Source organism: Patiria miniata, unplaced genomic scaffold (assembly GCF_015706575.1).
Source record: "Patiria miniata isolate m_02_andy unplaced genomic scaffold, ASM1570657v1 HiC_scaffold_3, whole genome shotgun sequence".
In the NCBI taxonomy this organism is placed as follows: Eukaryota; Metazoa; Echinodermata; class Asteroidea; order Valvatida; family Asterinidae; genus Patiria; species Patiria miniata.
This window is the reverse complement of record NW_024037069.1, coordinates 21088090-21108349: the sequence shown is the minus strand read 5'-3', so window position 1 is coordinate 21108349 and position 20260 is coordinate 21088090. Positions and strand designations below refer to the sequence as shown.

General features: G+C 38.5%; 2 protein-coding genes across 3 annotated transcripts; one reads left to right on the top strand and one right to left on the bottom strand.

The window, feature by feature from the left end:
• Positions 1-47: 47 nt before the first annotated feature.
• On the bottom strand, positions 48-20222 carry LOC119737623 (T-cell immunomodulatory protein-like). 2 transcript variants are annotated; one of them, XM_038212087.1, is made up of 16 exons: positions 19966-20222; positions 18740-18821; positions 17804-17961; positions 17136-17187; positions 16329-16400; positions 15140-15417; positions 14334-14428; positions 13314-13480; positions 11759-11882; positions 10639-10747; positions 8888-8934; positions 8011-8101; positions 7100-7230; positions 6057-6139; positions 2190-2307; positions 48-1944 (listed from the first exon to the last, which is right to left on the bottom strand). In XM_038212087.1, the coding sequence occupies exons 1-16, from the start codon at positions 20201-20203 to the stop codon at positions 1885-1887; spliced, it is 1905 nt and encodes a 634-aa protein (XP_038068015.1). In that variant the 5' UTR covers positions 20204-20222; the 3' UTR covers positions 48-1884. The 2 variants fall into 2 exon arrangements, with proteins under 2 accessions (XP_038068015.1, XP_038068016.1); XM_038212088.1 differs by having other exon boundaries at positions 8011-8089.
• Positions 3147-5040, top strand: LOC119737626 (histone H3, embryonic-like). Its single transcript, XM_038212093.1, has 2 exons — positions 3147-3400; positions 3897-5040. Exons 1-2 carry the CDS (start codon positions 3268-3270, stop codon positions 4172-4174), a joined length of 411 nt encoding a protein of 136 aa, XP_038068021.1. The 5' UTR covers positions 3147-3267; the 3' UTR covers positions 4175-5040.
• Positions 20223-20260: the final 38 nt, after the last annotated feature.

Below are 20260 nucleotides of genomic sequence, written 5' to 3'. Positions count from 1 at the left end.
GTCATGTTGTCCTTTTTAATAAAATGAGAAACATAAAAAAAAAAATATTCACTAATTTTTTTTAATTTTTTATTTCATAAGCTTTTATTTCAACCTCATTCCCGAAAATGTACACAATATATAAGCTTGGTTATGGAAATACAAATTTCCAATACGCTACATCTATACGTTATCCAATTTTGCGGTGTTTGTTTTTGATAAGTGTACTAGTAACTTTTACCAGCAAATCATACACTTTACGCATGATCTCCCGTTACCCGAATATTCAACACCAGCTAGTACATTCTCCTCGGTTACAATTGTCTAGAAATTCCCTTCTCCAAAAGACTCTTTTTTATCTTAAAATTGAGTCTCAGGCAACAAGTCTTGTAGGCATAAACTTAATGGAGTTACTTTGGTTGAATAATTGACAAAATATCTTGTGCCAATAGATCGTATGCATTAAGGGCGGAGCCAGAGACCAATGCTTTTATATCGCCTGGATAGGCATAGGTAAATGTTTGAACATTCTATTGCTACCCAATCAAAATAACAAAGAACAGTCTCCGAGACACCCGCAACGCAAAAGGTCTATGGCTTGGAACTATGGAAACCTCTCTCAAATTAACATTGCAGTTTGGTAACGCAGATTTACTTCTATACACCGTCGTATTTTGAAAACGTGCCGTCTTGATAACATTCAATATATTAATTTAAACTATTCGAGAACCACCTAGTTTGTCATTACCCCTTAAACAAAATTGTTTAACTTCCCTTATCATTATTTTCTACTTCTAGCATATTGCCTCAATAACAAGGTTTGAAGATTTCTTGCACGTACATTTTCACCGACACCACAAAGTGACATTGCGACAGATAAAGTTGAAATCCACGAGAAAACCTCTTTTTTTTCTGTATCTAACATACGTGCTTTGTTGTTTGTCATTTTTTTCACTCTTAACAAATTTTGTTACGGACTTAGGTGAAATACCATTCACGCATGCGCACTGCATTAGGCCCTATGTGTAATAAGCCACTTGCAATGTGCAATGGGCAACAATCGTTCAGACATTTTGAAAACAACGAAAATCAAAACGCATTGTTCATGACCGTCACCTAATTAAAATAAACAGGTCCAACAAGACATAATTACATGATTGAGATGTTTCAGTTGCCTACGTAATGTTCCTTACATTCTTCTATTAACAAAAACACAAGCACTTGACTCCAACAGATAACGCATGAAACGAATACATATCGCAAACCACAATATTAAGAACGGTACTTAAATTAAAATAGGCCTACGTAATAGGTTGTCTCTTTGTGGTGACGGTAACGTTTGTAACAAACAAAATAAATACTTTTAAAAAGCAATTCCGAATAAATAATTTATAATAGCATCAATATACAACACCGCATCGGTTAAACGAAGACACCAAAATATTTTTTTACAACTTATCACACCATGGAGTTACCATTACAAGCTGGTATACAGACAACAGACGTGGAGTGAAGGAATGCAAAATGGTGGTCGAAACATTGTAGAAAAAAACACTTACATTTGTTACAAAAGGTTTGAAACAAAGAAAAGTTGTACAAAATACGGTGACAGATATCTAACTAAAACTCAGCAAGCAATTTATTGCGACTTGGATGAGCAAGGTTAGGGTTTTGATTTAGTTTTTTTTTCTTTCGAATGGGCAATTTTGTGGCGTCGGTTTTCGCTATGAATTTGCCCGCCCGATTTAGAGACACGAGTGGTCCAACCATCATTGACTAGCCTACGTTCCAGAGTGATGTCCGTCAGCTAGCAATGCTAAGTGCTCGATCTTGTCCTTAGCAGGTGAATCCCGATACGTTAGTGGAAATGAAGATTGAAGACAGGTTGAGACAAAGGACAAATGATCACATGGCGTCGAAGTGGAATCGATGAGATTCCTGTCTCTTTTCTCTGTCATCTTCTCTCTGCGTGACAAGAAAAAGAAATAATCACATCAAAGTATTTCTTTGGGTAACATGTTAACATAAGATGAGATATGTTAACATCAATTGAAATTTGTGCAAACTGCTTAAGAATTGGTTGAAACAATACACACATTTACAAGTTAATATATAGCAGGGCTTCACGTTTCGTTTATAATTTTTCTCCAAAAGTAACAAACAAATCCATGAACATTTAATATGTAATTTACGATTCCTAAGGAGATTACCTTTTCTAGGAGTTGCAGAATACCGACTACTAGTGCCATGAATACACAGGTTCCCACTAGCACCCCACCAGTCACTAACACCGATCGACCGGGCGTGATGATCAACACACTCTTCCATCTGTGGTTTGGGGAAAAATATTTGGTTATCCATTTGCATGGAATCGTCATATTGGAAATTTTTATTTTAAGATGCGAAGCTGTTTGGTGCTGTAATAGTCACAGAATCTTGAGGCTCTTCGTGGACAAGTTCCTTCCGCACCCGTCTCGCCTAAAATGAGGTTACCTTTAAAAACAAAATCAAACTTCCCCCAGCCGAAATCAAAACCTGGTTACGCCGGCCATGCGCCGCCGAAGAACACATTATTGACAGTGTGTGATATGGCTGATATGATTGAAAAACTCCTGGGAAGTTAAATAAAAAAACCACTTGGTACTTGCACAAAAACGAATTAGGATGCCCGAAAACGTAAACGAATATTCAGAGCAAAATCTTGGCTGCCTTAAAATGAAATTGAATGAACCCAAAATGAAAACGAAACCCCAATTTGACCACATGTGCAAAACTCACGTGAAATTGAATGGCTGATAATGAATTTGATTAGAAAAATTCAGAAATTCGCCGGGAAAACCTATAGTTGTCTCGAAAGGTCTTGTGCGTCGCAGAGTCAGTGATGTGTTGGGGCAGGCCATAATTTAATGGTCCTTGGAAAAAACCGTGCCTCTCTGGATCGAATGAATGGCAGAGCACGAATTCGTCTTTTGTCTAGATTCACTAGACCCAAATGCTTCTTTTCACGAGCACCAGTTCAACAAAGACCAGCCATCGATTTCTTTTGATGCCAAATTCCAAGTTACGTGCGAGAGTTGGTGAGCGCGCTAATTATCATGAACAGGTGTGAATCGTCCAATGAGAGGCCGTGTTCCACAACAACCCAGGGTGCATAAAAGTGCCTGAAAATTCCCGCCAAATATGCAGTCCACGCGAGGTAGCCTTTCGAATAACACCATCGCCAGTCACACTGCGCCTTTATTTCTGGAATTTTGCCGTTCATAATTCCCACTAAAACGAGAGAATAATATGGCTCGCACGAAGCAGACTGCCCGCAAGTCCACGGGAGGCAAGGCCCCTCGTAAGCAGCTCGCCACCAAGGCAGCTCGGAAGAGCGCCCCGGCGACAGGCGGCGTCAAGAAGCCCCACCGCTACAGACCAGGTAAAAATCATGTACATCTATTCCAACTATCGAAAAATATTGCATTTAACATACTCGGTGTTTGCAGTCACTTTTCAGATTGAACAAGAGTAGGGCTTTCGTGTGGAATTCAGTATCCTAACGCCAGTTTTCTTGCAAGATAACTTCAATGTTGTCTTGTAATGTACAATGTGTTGGGGTGGGGGAATTGTTAGAAAAAAATACTTAACATTTTCACGACTCGTATAATTTGTTTTTGTGCAGCCACCAAACTGTCGTCGGATACATTCTTTCCGGGTCTTTTGTTTGGTCCTATATTACAGTAGCGATTTATTCAAAATTATCTTCTGCCTGCAGTAATGGTTACAAAACTTGTTCAATATATACTCTGAAAAATTAGGCCGATCGGCGAATTTTGCCTTCAACGAAACCCTCTTGTTAAGATCCATGTCTTTTACACTGTGAATTAGTGAAACTTCATTTTATTTCAAGGTTCAAAATGACCCTTCCGTTTCAGGTACCGTGGCCCTGCGCGAGATCCGTCGCTACCAGAAAAGCACGGAGCTGCTGATCCGCAAGCTGCCCTTCCAGCGTCTGATCCGTGAGATCGCCCAGGACTTCAAGACCGAGCTCCGCTTCCAGAGCTCGGCCGTGCTGGCCTTGCAGGAGGCGGCCGAGGCGTACCTGGTCGGGCTGTTCGAGGATACCAACCTGTGCGCCATCCACGCCAAGAGGGTTACCATCATGCCCAAGGACATCCAGCTGGCTAGACGGATTCGTGGAGAGCGGGCCTAGGACTTGCGAGTGACCGGAGATGAAGGTGGATTTGCCCCCGTGGACTTGACACTTTGTCATGCCGTAAACTAACTTGGCACAGTTGAATTTTTTTGATTGGATTTTTTTGTGTATATTCAACTTAATGGAAACAATGCGGTATCCTGACGCTTTTGTCACTTTAACCTTGTCAAATGATGATACAAACTTTTGGTTGAAAAACTACTTTGGACTAAAAACAAAGTTCTAATTGTTGGGAAAAATGAAACTTTATGGTTAGCCATAGATGTTGTGCATAACAGATTGGTATCGGTTGCATATGCTTTGAAACAAATTTGCTCCAAGTTATTAAAAACTTTACAAATGGTGTTGATCTTCTTGAGGACATGTACATATCAACAAAGGGGGCGCTCAGTGCTGTATTCTTTCCCATCTTCATTGTAAAACTTGCTTGGCCCAATGGACTGCTTAATTGGGATTATTTCTAATTAACAATCTGCACGTTAATTAAAAGTTGTCCCCAGATTTCAAATCATCTTTGTGACAAAAGGTATTCACTGGAAAATTTTCAAATCAAATTTAGTTTAGATGACACCTTTCAAAATTGAAATATCGGCTTCTCAGTATTCCCACCTTATTTGACAATTGTTTTCAAACTAATGTTGTCAAACTAATGAAGTGTCGTCTGAACAAATGGTCCTATGAAACCAAGTTGGAATGCATGTAACCTTAAAGCAACTGGATGATTTTATACTTGATGAACAACCTGATGTATTGTAGAACCCTCCAGAAAATTTTAACTAAGGATTTTTGTAAATATTTATATTTTTTTTGATTAAAAACTTTTGGTGTAAAATGAATAAAGAAAGTAGTCCTGTTTTTTTTTTAAATGAGTGACATGTTTCTAACACAGGCCCACTTTTAAAAACTTTTTGAAAATGTGTTGCAATTTGATATTGAGAAAAAATACGGAAACGAGTGGCTTGATATGCAATCCAAACAAAAGGTCTTGTAGAAATCATTTACAACTGCCCCTGAAACTTGTTAAAATATTTCTTAACAATAATTTTAAAATGTGATAATTCCCATTAAACTCGCCAAAAACTGTTCAGAGTTTACCCAAACGACATGGCTGGCTGGTCTTGAACACTTTTCCAGTGTCCATTAAATTTGGACTCCCATGAAATCCGGTACTTTCATTGGTTATAAATGGTCACAATCCCCACGTAGGCATGCGCAATACTACCAGTCGGTCAGTATTTAATTGTCCTTAATTCACAAAGCACTCGCCACAGCGTGCGCCAATCTCCATTATATAGCTAGAGGGGTGTTTCGAAAAACATGAAGTGAAATTATTGAACAAAATGGTTCGGCTCGGGTAATTATCAGCATCCAGACTCCAACTGGTCTTTAACATAGTCTAACACCTCCAAGAAACGCATTTATTCCCTTATAATTTTTTGAGGGGGGGGGGGGGTTGGGGGAAGTTGTAAACATAACTAGTTTTGGAGGGCCTATTTGATATCTCTTCTGTAACTTGCAGTAGAAACATATTGGATCTGACGATTCAGATGAGCAATTTCAAGACGTTGTTGGCAACCTTAAAACCTTTGTGCAGGTCGGGGGTCAAAGTTCAAATAACGGCACTCGAATCCTACACTATACGGCCAATCCTTCATCTGAAAATGAAACGAATCATCACATCCACAAAAACAATAAATCAATTGTACAATTTCATCATATTCATGCCATTTGAAGTTTGTTCCAATTGCACCATAAATAAATACAAACACCGACTTGAAATTTGACAAAATCTACTTGAATTATTTGCTGTAAATTGACAACTTTTGAAGACTAAAAAAATGAAAAGACAGAACTTTTAGACACAATACAAGCGACTTACTCTTCTGGTGTGTCCAAAGGAAACGGTATTACTATCACTTCAGAGTTGGGAATAATGGATGTGAATGTGTGCTGCCTGGCGTTCTGAAAAGGGGAAACAAGGGCAAAATTCCACAGTTGAGCTTGTTTTCCTGCTGAAGTTGCTCCAATTTATTTCCTAATTTTCCTCTAATGCATTTTTTTCCCCGGAATTAAAAATTAATTTTTGTGCACATTATTCGCAGTCACAGTTTCCTGTCAATATGAAACCTTTAATTATTTGGAACTTTTTCTTGGAACATCTGAATCAAATCCACAAATGGTGAACTAACAGTCGGACCATTTATGTTTGTCCCAACAAAATGGCATGCATGTGTTCAGTGTTGCTGAGTTGTCGCAGCAGTACTTTTGTACCTTAAGCACATTTTAAGAATACTGAAAGTATTGTTTCGAAAAATGATACCTTGTGGAGACCCGGGTTTAATACGTAACAAAAGATTGCAAAGGTCTCTACAAGGCAATTTCTAAAGGTGAATACATCTCCACAAGGATTTCACGAAATAGATATATGGATTTTACTCAAAAATTTGGAATTTCCAAGGTATACTTGTAAGTCGCAAATGAAAGTATTTTATGTAAGGGATATTTGGTCGGAATTTCAACCCAGGAAAGTAATCCTGGTTAAAATCGGAATTTTGTACACGAGAACACAGCGATCGTCTCCACAAGGATACAAATTTCAGTATGTGTGGACGCTGTGGCTAAAATTGACCGTGCTGAACTGTGTCTTGCATCACCCCGTGTTCAACATCATATACATGTACATGTTAAAGAACTACATACTTGAGAATTCTGACTGAATTCTTAAATTTTGCAATGTTAATTTTGAGGTAACTTTAGCCCATCACCAGTGTATTGTTTATATGCACTGGATGTTACTACCTTTTCTGAGAATTTGAAGAAACATTTCACAAGCATACCTGGGCAGGTCAAAATAGTCACTCAATCCCCCAGCCCAAACAGACAACAATCAGAACAAAACAAATGCTTTTAATCATTATGTACCTCTTCTCTAGGCCTTGTAGGTGACGGCGCACTCACTGTCAGATAGTCAACATAGTTAGGGTTCTGTCCCAGACCTAACACGACGTAAGGCAGCTGCAGAGAGAAGTAGGCTGACTGGTAGAGCTGTGGAGCTGTCAAAAGCACAAAAAGGACGCAGAAAAATAATTTAAAAAAATGTTTTTAAATATTGCTTCCAGTAGACCACAACACAGGTGCGATCAAAAAATTGCATAAATAGTGATTTTCTAAGCCAAAAAAAACCAAACACCCTAACAGATCAAATTAGCAAACAAATTCACAGGGAATATTTTTCGCACAAAACATAAAAACAGTCAAATTGTTTGCCGACCTTTAAGTGGTAGACTATTGTCCTCTGACTGATTGACTGAATCACTGACATTATTATTTAGTTTACTGCAAAACATTTGTCCTCGTGGCAAATGAAAATATAGCAATGAAAACTGTCAAAACCTGGAAAAGCATAGATTGCAAACATCCGCATTTAACAAGGACAAGCAAAACATCAACACATCCGAGCACTAACAAAATTACAAAAGTGTCAATAAATCAATTAAAAACAGCGCATTACAGAAGATACAATTTAAAAATATTAACAATATCATTATTACCAACAACTTCAGAGAAAATGTTGCAAGTTTAATCACAGTTTACGTCCGGACAATTTGATATTGTATTGAAAAGAGGATGTTCTATGTTGGGTGACCTGACTGACTGACTTGACCGAGTCACTGAATACAAATGATGTCATGAACTCAGACATTTGATTTTAGCTTGACTTCCCATGTTATAATGTAAATAAAACCCGATGAAATGAAATTTTTTTCTAACTACACTTTTTCACTTAATCTACTGTTTCAAAAACTGGTTCCCTGTAGAAGTTATTTACATACCGGCACCGTGCTGCAGTACACCAGTTGAGCTGGTTGTCGTGTAATGTATAAATGGCCCGGGCTGGTTCACACCATAAGGCTGAAAAAAATACTAAAATAAGTAAATGATGATAACAATCATGAATAAACAAATTTAAACACAAACAATATGTTTTGGTTTGGCAATATGCCAATATATTAACATGTTGTGCTTGATAAGTTCAATTCATGTATACTACAATGGATGTACTGAGGAAATACAGGGTGAGTAAAAAACACCGAAACCCAAATGTCGGGACTGTTGTTTTATTGAAGTTCTGCATGTAGCACTTTTAAAATCTAGGATATGAAAGCCCAATTTATAAGCTTTCTTTTAGTACAAGAATCATTCAAATCACTCTTGTACTTTTCAAGTTACAGAATTTTAAGCACAAGCACCGTTTTAAAGTTTTATCCACGGATCACAAAAAATGTGTGCGTTCTTTTAGCAAAACGAAAAACAATTCACACACATCCCTATGTGATTTGTTTTCGTTTTGCTGAAAGAACACTGAACTTTTTGTGATCTGTGGACCGAACCTTAAAATGGAGGTTGTGTTTAAAATTTTGTAACTTAAAAAGTACCTGACTGATTTGAATGATTTTTGTACTAAAAGAAAGCTTATGAATTGGGCTTTCAAATCCTAGATTTTGAAAGTGCTACATGCAGAACTTCAATAAAACAATGGTCCCAACATTTGGGTTTCGTTTTTTTTTACTCACCCTGTACAGTTTTAAAAAGACAAATTTTAGTTTCTGTCAAAACTCGTCAACTGATTAGACATCTTTAAGATTATGGAGGAAAATTGGGACTAAATTTCATAAATTCCACATTATCTAAGATTTCATTTGCAAATACCTTGGTTGAAATGCCATCGCAGTCACTAAAGCACAGACCACTCAATACTGCAAACAAACAAATTAGTGACATTTATGAACCCTGCTTAAAAATGAAACGTCGTCAAAATGTCCCCTGGATGCTGTGTTTAATGTTATTGCGGTGTTTGCCACATTTCTATGCTGTGGAACCTGGCAACAACAGTTATACGTCCATGCTTAAAGCTATAGTCCATCATTTGTAATTTGTGCATTTTGTTCGTTTGAAGCAACAAAAGGGTTCAAAATCTAATGAAGGATACTGAACTAACCTGATGAAGTTTCAGCTAAGCTTCAGCTGTACATATCGAGAAAAACAGCATTCTAAAATCTCAATTTCAATTCAAAAGTTACTGAATCATGTTTTAAATTGTTTTGAATTGCAGCTATACGCAACGTAGCGCACTGACCCGACGAATTATAACAACCGCGCGCGCGTGTGCGTCGTTCCAATACTTGTGCGCGCTGCGCTGAATAACAAAACAAACTACTAATTTAAATTTTCCTACGGTGCTTCTTAAGAATCACCGTTGGAAATGCCTTCTTTCGTTGATTACTTCAAAATGACAGCTTCCCAGAAGGAATAATTTCACAGGGAGTTTAGTTCCCTTACTATCTTTCAACCAAGTATGTTTTTCAACAATAATTATGCCAGTTACTTTTCGGATGGCTGCAAATGATGGACAATAGCTTTAAAGGTGATATACAACATTTGCTTTTGGGGTACTTTTCAGAGACGGATGGATTTGTGGGGTTAGTATTTTATAGCCAATATTGTTAGACTGACCTGTTTAAAGTTTTGTGTTAACAGATGCTGGAAAAAAACAAGGAAAAAATGATGTTCTTGTAGTCTGGTTCCTTTAACTCTACTTCATACGAAAAGGAGCAATTTATAGACGTCGGGAATTGTAAGGTCAGGGAACAAGACTAGCTGGCATGCACCCATTCACCGAGTGTAACCGATTGCAAACAAAATGTGGACAAACTAGATTTTGTAAATTGGAGGCAGTATTTGATACGAATCAGTTTTTCCAACAATGGTCGGCCGACCATCATTTGAAATTGACACAAAATTCAACTTTTCTTGAAAATTACAGCACACTAGGTGCCATGATTTTACAGAATGCTTGAGACTATTATTCACCTAAAGTCAAGTGAGATATTTCATAATAATTTGGTACTTTTGTTTTTTGATGTTTGCAAATGTTGTATAGTACCTTTAACAAAACTTGCTGGTACCAGCACTTACACATGGCTGCACAGCAGACACATCTTTCTACATCAAAACCAAAACCCTAACTTCCTTAAAAACAGGATTAAATACATTTTTTCGAAAGTTTTCTTAAAACCCAAAACATCAGCAAAATGTGTTTCACAAGGACATCTAGAAACGTCAGATCTAGTTTCTAGTTACTTGTTTCCTGAATAAATATTTTTTGAGTCTGGAGATTTGAATCGAAACCCAAAGCATCTCACGAGGAAAAGAAATGCTTACAAACAAATACACCAGGGGAGCATTAAAACTGTTCTATTCTTTCAAACTGTGTAATAAACACTAACACACACCCATTTGTAACATCTTGTACAAATATTGGCCAGCAACATTTCAGTGATTTCAGGTATTTCATTGTACACAATTGAAGTTCCACAAACTGAAGGTCAACGTGGTGAAAGCCTGACTCAAGGCGGTGAAAAGATATAAAGTGCATCACCACACTGACCCCGTGAACTTACTGTGGGTTTTGAAGAAGTACGCATCCACGGCAAAGTTGTTCTTGATGACATGTATCTGGGGCTCTACGTCTGATTGACTCTGATTGACTACGAGAATGTCCAATATCCCCTGTAATAAGAACAGTGGGAAGACTTGGTCAAGTTTACTGATTGTCCTGTACACAGATTAGAATGTCCATATACATGTACATGGCCATGCATGCAAAACGATGTGAAGTGCAATATGTATACGATGTATGTTCACACCACGTGCCGCAGGCCTTGGGCTCAGTTACATGTACAAAATGCGTTGAAATTCAACTGTGCTACCCTTTAGGTATCTAAGTTTTCTAATGAAATGCAAATTTATTGCATAACAAGGAACCAGATATGGCAAGGTTGCCGTTTATTAATTTTTTTTCAAGTGGGAGAAAAGAAAATCAACAATGACCTCATTTGACCCCTAAATGACCTTTGACCTCAAATGTCTCAGGTCATCTGAAGTCCCCCTACCCAAAAGATTATTGTCACCAAGTTTGATTGAGAGTGAAGTCAGACTTTTCATATGACAGCACTAAACAGTTAACCTAACCGAAATGTAACACACGGACACACAGCCGGACACACACATTCTGGAATTTGTATTCCTGTGGAGACATTTCTTTGTTCTCGTGTAGTAAAGTTTTTGAGTTTGAAATTGAAGTTTCAAAATGCTCTTATTTAAACCAGAATTAATTTCCTGGGCTGAAATTTGGACTAAATATCCCTTTTCTAAAACTCTTCCATTTGCGACGGATCAACCCACCTTGGAAATTCCTAGTTTTTGAGTAAAATCCATATATCTATTTCGTGAAATTCTTGTGGAGACGTATTCATCTATAGAAATTGTCCTCTGGAGACGTATACAATCTTTTGTTCCCTATTGTGTGCATGTCTCCGTAAGGTAGTAAATTCCAGCACAAGCGTGGACACATAGACACACAGAAGGAATACACTATCACAATACCCCCCTTTCTGGTTTAAAAACCAGGGGTAATAAAAGTCAGGGGGATAACTAGTGGATAATTTTGGCAACTTACTGAATTGACCAACATTGATTTGGGGGTCTTTTGTTTTGGTAGTGTATAAAACTGAAGCTTACCGTGTGCGTTAAGTCCATGAATGTGGCAAGGATTGGCTTCTCAATTTCATTGAGGGCTTTGCTGTCCCACACTGGCTCCAGGCTCTTCCCGTCCTTGTTTTCAAGCAAGACGACGCGCCTCGTTCTACGAGGAACACAAAGGCAACAAGACATTTTTTTTCCTAAACTTTATCACAAGCAAATTCTGAGCTATAACTGCAAATTGATTATGCACTGAAGCTGAAGGCTCAAAAGAAAAAAATATTCCGCTAACTGTGAAATTGACAAAGTGCTCTGAGATGTGTTTTGTTAAAAAATAGATAAGAACTGGATTTATAAAGCGCCAAATTGCCCAAGGATACACGGCGCTAATCAAAGAATATAACAGTGAACGAAGACAAGAAAAGAGGACAGCCAGCTACGATTTGGGGAAAAGGTGGCTCTTGAGAGCCTTTTGGAAGAAGAAAACACTGCCAGAATTTCTGATGGGGATGGGTAGGCTATTCCATAACTGGGTGCCACAACGGAGAAGGCCCTGTCACCAGCCTGTTTATGGGACTTGTGGATGACAAGGGACTCTCCCTCAGAAGAACGAAGGGAGTAACGACGGGTCTAGCCGAGCAGAGGAGAGATAATCTGGTGCAGAGTGTTTCATTGATTTGTAAGTGTGAACCAAGGTGCGGAACTGATTGCGTTGGGCGAGTCTTACATTGCATTTTTTTAACACCCGTCACCAAAGTAATTTTATGAGCATGATTACACTCAATTATACTTAAAGGGAATATACATCATTTGCTTTTGCTGTAATTTTCAGAAATGGATGGAATTGGGGGGTTGGAAATATATAGCAAATATAGTTACACTGACTTTTTGAGGTTTTGGGTTCGAAAATGCTATAAAAACCAAGAAAAACGATCATTTTCCTGTAGTCTGGTTCCCTGACTCCATATAAGAAGAAACAGAGCAGTTTACATACAATGGGGAATTGTAAGGTCAGGGAACCAGTCTAGCTGGCTCGTACCCGTTCATAGGTTTGTAATCGATTGCAAACAAGTGCGATGGTCAATTGGGGCCAGTTTTTGAAAAAAAAACCCAGTTGTTTCCAACGCTGTTTGGCCGATCAGCGTTGGAAATTGATACAAAAATACCACTTTCTTGAAAATGACAGTTAACCAGGTGTCATGATTTTACAGGATGCTTTACACTGTCATTCACTAACAGTCCAGCAAGGTATTTCAAAATGATTTGGTAGTTTTATTTTTTGATGTTTGCAAAAGTTGTATTTTCCCTTTTAGTGTATCAGAGGGCATGCACGAAACAATTCAAAAACTTTCTTGGGCGGAACTCCAATCCTGCTACAAAAAGTAGATGTGTTAAAAAAACTTGACCCTCGAGCATGCAGGCTCGAGCATCTGATATTGCAGTGGATACCGAAATCAATACAAAACTATCAATCCAAACTTGTCCCTCCTATCTTAAAGGGAAAATACAACATTTGCAAACATCAAAAAATAAAACTACCAAATCATTCCCTTTAATGTGTCCTAAACCTCCTTTACGTTAAAACGCCCCTTACTCATTGCTCCCTGATCGCAGAATGCAGAGGATATCAGGATAGGAGTCCATGTTAGTATCCCCTAGCCTGGCGGTAATGGGCATGTACGCCCATTTAGACATCTCCTTAGGCGGCACAAATCCCCACTTCTCTTTTGTCGTTGCTGACATATCCAGAAGTAGTATCCACTGAAAATAATAATCCAAAAGAAATGCAGAGCTATGTTTATTCATTCAGCAACTTTGTAGGTATCATTATGAGGCCCATTTCATGGTGCTTGCCGGGAAACATATATTTGCTTATCACAGACATTTTTATGGCAAACAAATTACAATGTATTAACTTAACGTTAGAGTAGATCATTTTCAGCCCATCCAAAACGTATCTGAAGAAATTATAGTTGAAAATCTTACGTGGTTTAAAGACAGTAATGGCACTAAACTCCCTGTGAAATTATAAGTTCTGGCATGCTGTCGTGACATCGCAAAGCTGCAATCGGCTGAATGAAAACGTGTCCCAGACGCTGATTTCAGGTGCAATTTTAAACATGCCTTAGCAACTTTTGAATTGAAATACTGTTTTCTCAGAACGTACAGCATTCACAGAGCTGAAACTTTATCAGGTAAGTTGTTAAGCACCCGTCGTTAGATTTTGAGCACTTTTGTTGCTTCAAAAAAAAAAAGCACAAATGACAAATGATCTACCCTACCTTTAAAAAAGTTCACTGGCAAAGATGTCAAGATTCAATACACAAACAGAAGCCTTAAACCAAAACCAATTCTTTCCAAAGATTCATCGGACGAACATAAAATCTGGTACAAACATAAAGCCTGATTTCAAGATTTACATATTGTGTCGTTATCATGCAGTGTTTATAGATGAGTGTGTGTCCATTGATGATCACTTGATCAGAGCATTGAAATTTTGATTTTTTTTAATAAAAGCTTGAGCCTTTTAATGATATCTATATTTTTTTTTATAATTTGATGAAGAAATTTGAGGGGAAAACGATTGGAATTGCAAACTTGTTTGTTCATGTACCTCATCGCTCGCTCCATCACGCATGTAGATGAGACTTTTTCGGCATTCACTATCCAAGCACACAGGGAGTACGTGGTCAATTTTACCATCGGCATCTGTGAACATTGACATTGAGATCAAATGTGGATGTGTGTGAAATGTATATTGCCAACTTGTACTATTTCTTGAAAAGCCTGTTAACCAGTTTGCGCCAGATGACGTGTACACCCGCAAAGGTTTTGCGGTATTCGCAACGGATGACGGATAAACACGCAGGGAGTGAGGCTTAAAATATCTGTCAGCAACCCGCTCGCAGCGAGCGAGGCCAGAAATATGAGTGTGCTGCCCGAGGGTGATGGCTTCAACCCACCTGGCTTGAGGTCGGGTGAAAAGTAATCCTGTGCCTCGTTCTGTTCTTGTCAAACTAATCCCAGCATGAACTGATCAAATGCATTTTTTCCGTAGAAAATAATAAGAAGGATTATTTTCTTAGGTATACTTCCTGACATATTGAGTGGACTTCTTTTGAAAAATAACAATTTTTGAGTTTTAACCATTCACCAATGTATTCCTAGTGAGCACTGCGTATACTTGGTGCTTTTCTGAAAGCTTTCCGACAAGTTTGCTCGGATGGGGCTTGAACCCACGACTTCCTGCTTACTAGTGCAGACATCTTATATTAACTAAAAGACAAACTAGCTTGCTGGGGTCAATTGGTAAGATTGAATCAACAAAAGCCACGAACACTGCTGGTGGTGAAGCTATTTAAACACTGATGTGTTATTATTTCCCTGGCCCTTGAAAGAAACGTAAAATTGGCATCTTACTCATATCGGCAAACGACGATTGTCCCAACTGAACTGCCTTTCCTTGTAGCTCAGGAGGACTGTATGGCTGTTGCATCTTCCATGCATCCGGTTCGCCGGCCAGCAACTGCCAAATCTCAAACTGGCTCTTGGTGATATCGTTTTCGTCAAGGGAGGTGACGAAGAGATCGGCGGCATAGTTGCCCGTCAGGTCCAGGAATGCGTTCGAGTTCGGGATTTGTAGCGGCGCAGAGGGTCCATCCAGGGGAATGCTGACAAAGTCGTGGTTGTCAGTGTCACTGGAAAACGGCAAAAATGTTACGGATTAGATTTTTTCAGTTTATTCTTCGTGTGAAAGCTATCCGACAATGTTCTTACCACTCACTTAACATCAGAATCAGATGAATGCCTAACATTAACACTTTATTCTCCACCATTCATAAATACCTAAGACAGTTTACCCATTCCTATTGGTCGAGACCCGCCACGTGGCCGGTCTAAAACGGTTGATAAAACAGCCGCTGGCTGATCTTTAACACTTTTCCAGTGTCACATGAAATTTGGACTCCTATGAAATCTGGTCATTTTCAGCCTTTTTATTGGTTGAACATTCACAATCCTCACTTAGGCATGTGCAATACCACTAAGGAGTCAGTATTTCATAGTCCTAAATTCACACTACACCGGAACAGCTGCACTCTGCGCCACACGCGCCAATCTCCATATAAGGAGTTGTTTACGACTGCTCGCAAGAGGCACATACCATAACATAGTTAGAGGCGTGTTTAAAAAACATGAAGTAAAATCGTTGAAATAATTGTTGAAACTTTATATATATTTTTTAACTTGTTTTGACTCTTGGACCGAAAAGGTATTTATGAATGGGAATAAATATATGCTTCGCAGGTATTAAACCAGTCTGTTTAAGACCAGCTGGGGGCCTGGTCGCCAATAATAGCCCTCGCCATCGGCTTGGGATATTATCAGCATCCATTCCCCCCAGCCGACCTGTTTAAAACAGGCCAAGCACACGTTTATTCTCTTTTTAAAACTAAAGAATGTTAAGGCACGTTCTTTTTCTGATGCACAAAAATTCTTTACTTCATTTCCACATCAGTAACACTGTTAAAGAAATTACACTGATGAAAGTTTCTTTAAAACTGTGACGACATGGGATTTTTTTCTGGGTGTGAATTTACGTGATACTTACTTAAACGTCCAAAACTGTCTCACTCCATCCATATCTACACCAAACAAATCTGGAACCATGTCAGCATTGTAACTATGGACACAAAAAAAGAATAAAAAAGGAGATTGAAACATAAAATGACTTAACTAGAGCTAATCTGTTGCTAAGCGTTTCAAAATAAACCTGAAATTGGCTACAAGTTAAAATGCCACGTGATGTTTTGGACCTCAATTTGCATGTTGACCCCAAATGGGCGTAGTAAAACTTGGCCAAGCAATTTTGCCAAGTTTTTTCATCATCAGTGTTATGTTTTGCGTAATAGCGATAGGTTTTGGAGTGTTTTCATAGAGTAATGCTGTAATATTTAACTATTCCAAAGTCTGAAAGAAACAAATTTGCCAAAAAATCATTTTTTTCAAGTGCAAACCATGACTTCAAAAGACAGTGAAATCGAAGCATATAATTTAAGGACCTGCTGCATACGATAACCAAGCCTCTCCATTGAACATTGCTTTTTCTGCTTGCACATATTCTTTAGGTCTTTTACAAAAAACGTGATGCACAGAAATCAGACAGAAATCAGACAGACATCAGACAGATAATTTCATATAGGATTACTGCTTAGCATGTAAATCTGTCTTAGCAGCGTTATGTCATTTTGTCTTGGAAACTAACTCACAATGCAAGTAATTACCCCCAAAACATCATAATGGACTAACAAAGCGTCCATAATGAGAAACCATTACTATTAAGGTGGCTTCCAAAAAGTACTCTTTGCTTTCTCAAATTTCTTTTCTAGAGCTGTGCTTAAAACACGCAAATACTCACTCCATCATTAGTGGCTGATCCTTTAACACTTTGGTTACTGTTGTAACAGGTCCTGTGGAACAAAGAAAATCACTGTTAGTGATGAAATACCTGTACAGGGAAAAGTGTAATCTTAGGTCTTAGTAATCTCTGGTGTCAAGCTACATGCACTGGTATTTCGGTGAAGATCTGTTGATTTTAATTGTATTACTTTCTGGTAATGAAACCGGGGATTCCCTAAAAGTGCCCTAGGTACTGTAGCTCACAAGCTTGAAGAAACCTGTAGAGAGGAGACAATGAGAAGAAATTACAGTTTTAGAGGTGGGAGGAAAACCCCAAAAGAATATTCTGGGTAAAACACACGGAATCAGGTAGGGACTGAAAACCCAATCCACATTTTGACCAGGGTAGGAATCGAACCAGGGCCACAGCGGTGGAAGGCGAGGAAAGTAACCACTGTGCCAACGTGACTGCCTCTCAACTACATCTCCAACACCTTCAGGGGGGGGGGGGGAAAACCCAGCAGAATTGAATTCTTGTGAAATTGGCTGAAATAGGCCAAAGTTTTGTTTGTAATGAGCAAATGTATGTGCAGCTTTAACAAGAATTTGGATCTTATACATTCTTATACCGAAATGATTATCAGCCTATTCAAAAACCCAAGAGGAATTCCTTGGACTTTTTCTTACCTAATTTGTATTTTGCATTCTGTCCCCAGTAGACAAAAGCCGACGTAGGGGCTAACGGGTCAAAGACTCTACCGTTAGGTTTGGTGGTGATTAGAACATCCATCTGGGAATTGCCGTCAAAGTCGCCTGGGACAACACTCGTTATGGTGTCATTATTTCTGCATTTAGGAAAGAACTTTATATTTTAGTCCTCCTGCCGTCTGAACAGTCACAGACAGTCAAAACATCAATCCTCTTCCCCTGCCATGCCGTTTACACAGGCTAGTCACCAACAGTCAGATCATATTTTAAGCCAGCACTGTGACTAGTCAAAATTCAGTCAACAGACAAAAGCAGGCAAGCGGTAGGCACAGCTGGCTTATCAATCACCTACAGTCAAAGAATAGCTGTATCAAGTTACGCAAACAGTCACAGGCAATCAATCTTGCTTTATGTGTAGGCTGGGAGCTCTTAACTGTTGAAAAGTCACTTGACTGACTTTGACTGAAATGACAACTTGCACAGTGTGTGTGTTTGCATAGGAGGGTTAAGCCACATCACAGAGCTATATTAAATTACTAGAGCGCTAACTTCGTGTACAAAGTAATGCCTGCTGGGCGCATCCATGTTTGTGCACAAACCTATGGAGACCTAGAAATTTTGTACGGCTTTTGTACGGCTATTTGCATATGTGCATTTGTATTCCATACCAGTGCGTTATCGAAGCCAATATGCCCAAAACCATCTATGCCATAAAGATTTAAAACTTCAGACTTTCGATTATTTCATGATGAAATTCTGACAATTATTCAGAAAACAAGGCATTTACATAAACTGCATGGTCAATTGTGACTAAGAAAAAGGCTTGTTTTTGTACAAAGAAGTATAGATACTAATATTTTGTACCAAAAAGTGTATCCTTTGGGTCTGGCACCATGACTTTTCAAGTGTTCTTACCGTGTTATGGAAATACTGTGCACTGTTTTTGATAAGGTAACAATTTCCTTCATCTGTTGGAAGTATATGTCCATGACGTGGCCTGCAAAGCAAACAAATGATTCAACAAAATTAACTACAGCTGAAACATGTACAAAATAAAGCCTTGTGTTTTTTTACTTTGTAATTTGATGCTCAAATTATCCAAAACAAATCCAAATTTAATGTTTCATTACTTTATCTCATACCAATCCTGTTAAAATTTCTTTACATATATTTTACTCTTGAGCAGTAAAGCAGCTGATTTTCAAATTAACCCTACAAAAAAAACAAAAAAAAATACCAATCGGCAATATTAAAAAAACAAAAAACAACATAATGCTGTTATTTTGTCATGTTTGTGTTTCGAGGAAAAAATGTTGCAACCTGACGCCACTTCCGCTATTGTGTACAAAGTTTATGGCCATGGAGAGTCAAGAAATTTTTTAACTATTTCCTCACAAAATTGGAAATATTTCTCAGTCCCAGATTCATGTCTTATCACCATTTTTGCATGAAGAAAAAAGTGGCGTCTGGTTGCAACAGTTTTTCCATAATTTTCATTTACGACCTCTCTTCGCCCCCCCGGCCCCCCCCAGACGTGTTTACTTTTGGCAGTGTATATTTTGTCGGAGACGGCAAACCTTTAGTAAACGTTAGTTTGCCGGATATGCACTGAACATGCGCAGTTACTGTTTTTTTGTACTTTAACATTTTCCAGTGACAAGTTTTAGTCTGGCTCCATGCCAAAATTATCGTTGTTACCTCGTATTCACAAGACGGGATTCAGACTATTTTATAATTTCGGACTTTATTTCCCTTTTAAAAAAATCCTCCAGAGCCACAAATCTGAAAAAGAAAATGTAATAGGGCCTACTCTGCAAAAAATGTTTGAGACATGTTAAAATAATAAAAGAAGAATATTCTTATTTATTTGGGGATGAGAAAAAAAAACTTAAAAATGTGGTGCAGTCGGAATCGAACGCGAGTCATCCCGCTTACTAGAGCCTTTGCTTAACCACTACACCAAACGTGCTACACAACTTTTGGTCATGTTGGTGGGAATTTAATACATCTTATAATTCAGCCCTATTTTAAAGAGTACAGCGCCCTCTGTTGATATGGACTGCCGCCGGCAAACCTTTAGTAATCGTTAGTTTGCCGTCATTACCTCCGGCAAAATATCCACTATCTTTACTTTTACTAACCATTTTCTCGAATAACAAAAACATCAGTTCGTTTATCCGAATCGAAGTCACCGTACGCTGCCACGATCCCGTCACCGGGAACACCCCCAAAAACCTGATTTGTAGTGTCAGAGAAATCTGCAGTATTCTCGGCAAATAGATCGTCGCTGAAGGCGATTGAGAATAGGGTAAAAAAGAGAAAAACACAGCACTGAAACGGAGACATTTTCAGTTTCACGTCATTCTCAACATTGATCATGAGACAATTACTTGTAGTCTGTACCCCAACCCCAATCACAATTCAAATCACTTCCCA

What these genes read in the sequence shown, in the direction of transcription:
- LOC119737626 (XM_038212093.1), top strand. Translation starts at nt 3,268, where the DNA reads ATGGCTCGCACGAAGCAGACTGCCCGCAAGTCCACGGGAGGCAAGGCC. An exon ending in GCCCCACCGCTACAGACCAG is followed by an intron (nt 3,401 to 3,896) that starts GTAAAAATCATG and finishes CTTCCGTTTCAG; the next exon opens with GTACCGTGGCCCTGCGCGAG.
- LOC119737623 (XM_038212087.1), bottom strand. Translation starts at nt 20,203, where the DNA reads ATGATCAATGTTGAGAATGACGTGAAACTGAAAATGTCTCCGTTTCAG. An exon ending in TTTTGTTATTCGAGAAAATG is followed by an intron (nt 18,822 to 19,965) that starts GTTAGTAAAAGT and finishes TTTGCTTTGCAG; the next exon opens with GCCACGTCATGGACATATAC. An exon ending in CTACAAGGCCTAGAGAAGAG is followed by an intron (nt 6,140 to 7,099) that starts GTACATAATGAT and finishes TCCCCTTTTCAG; the next exon opens with AACGCCAGGCAGCACACATT.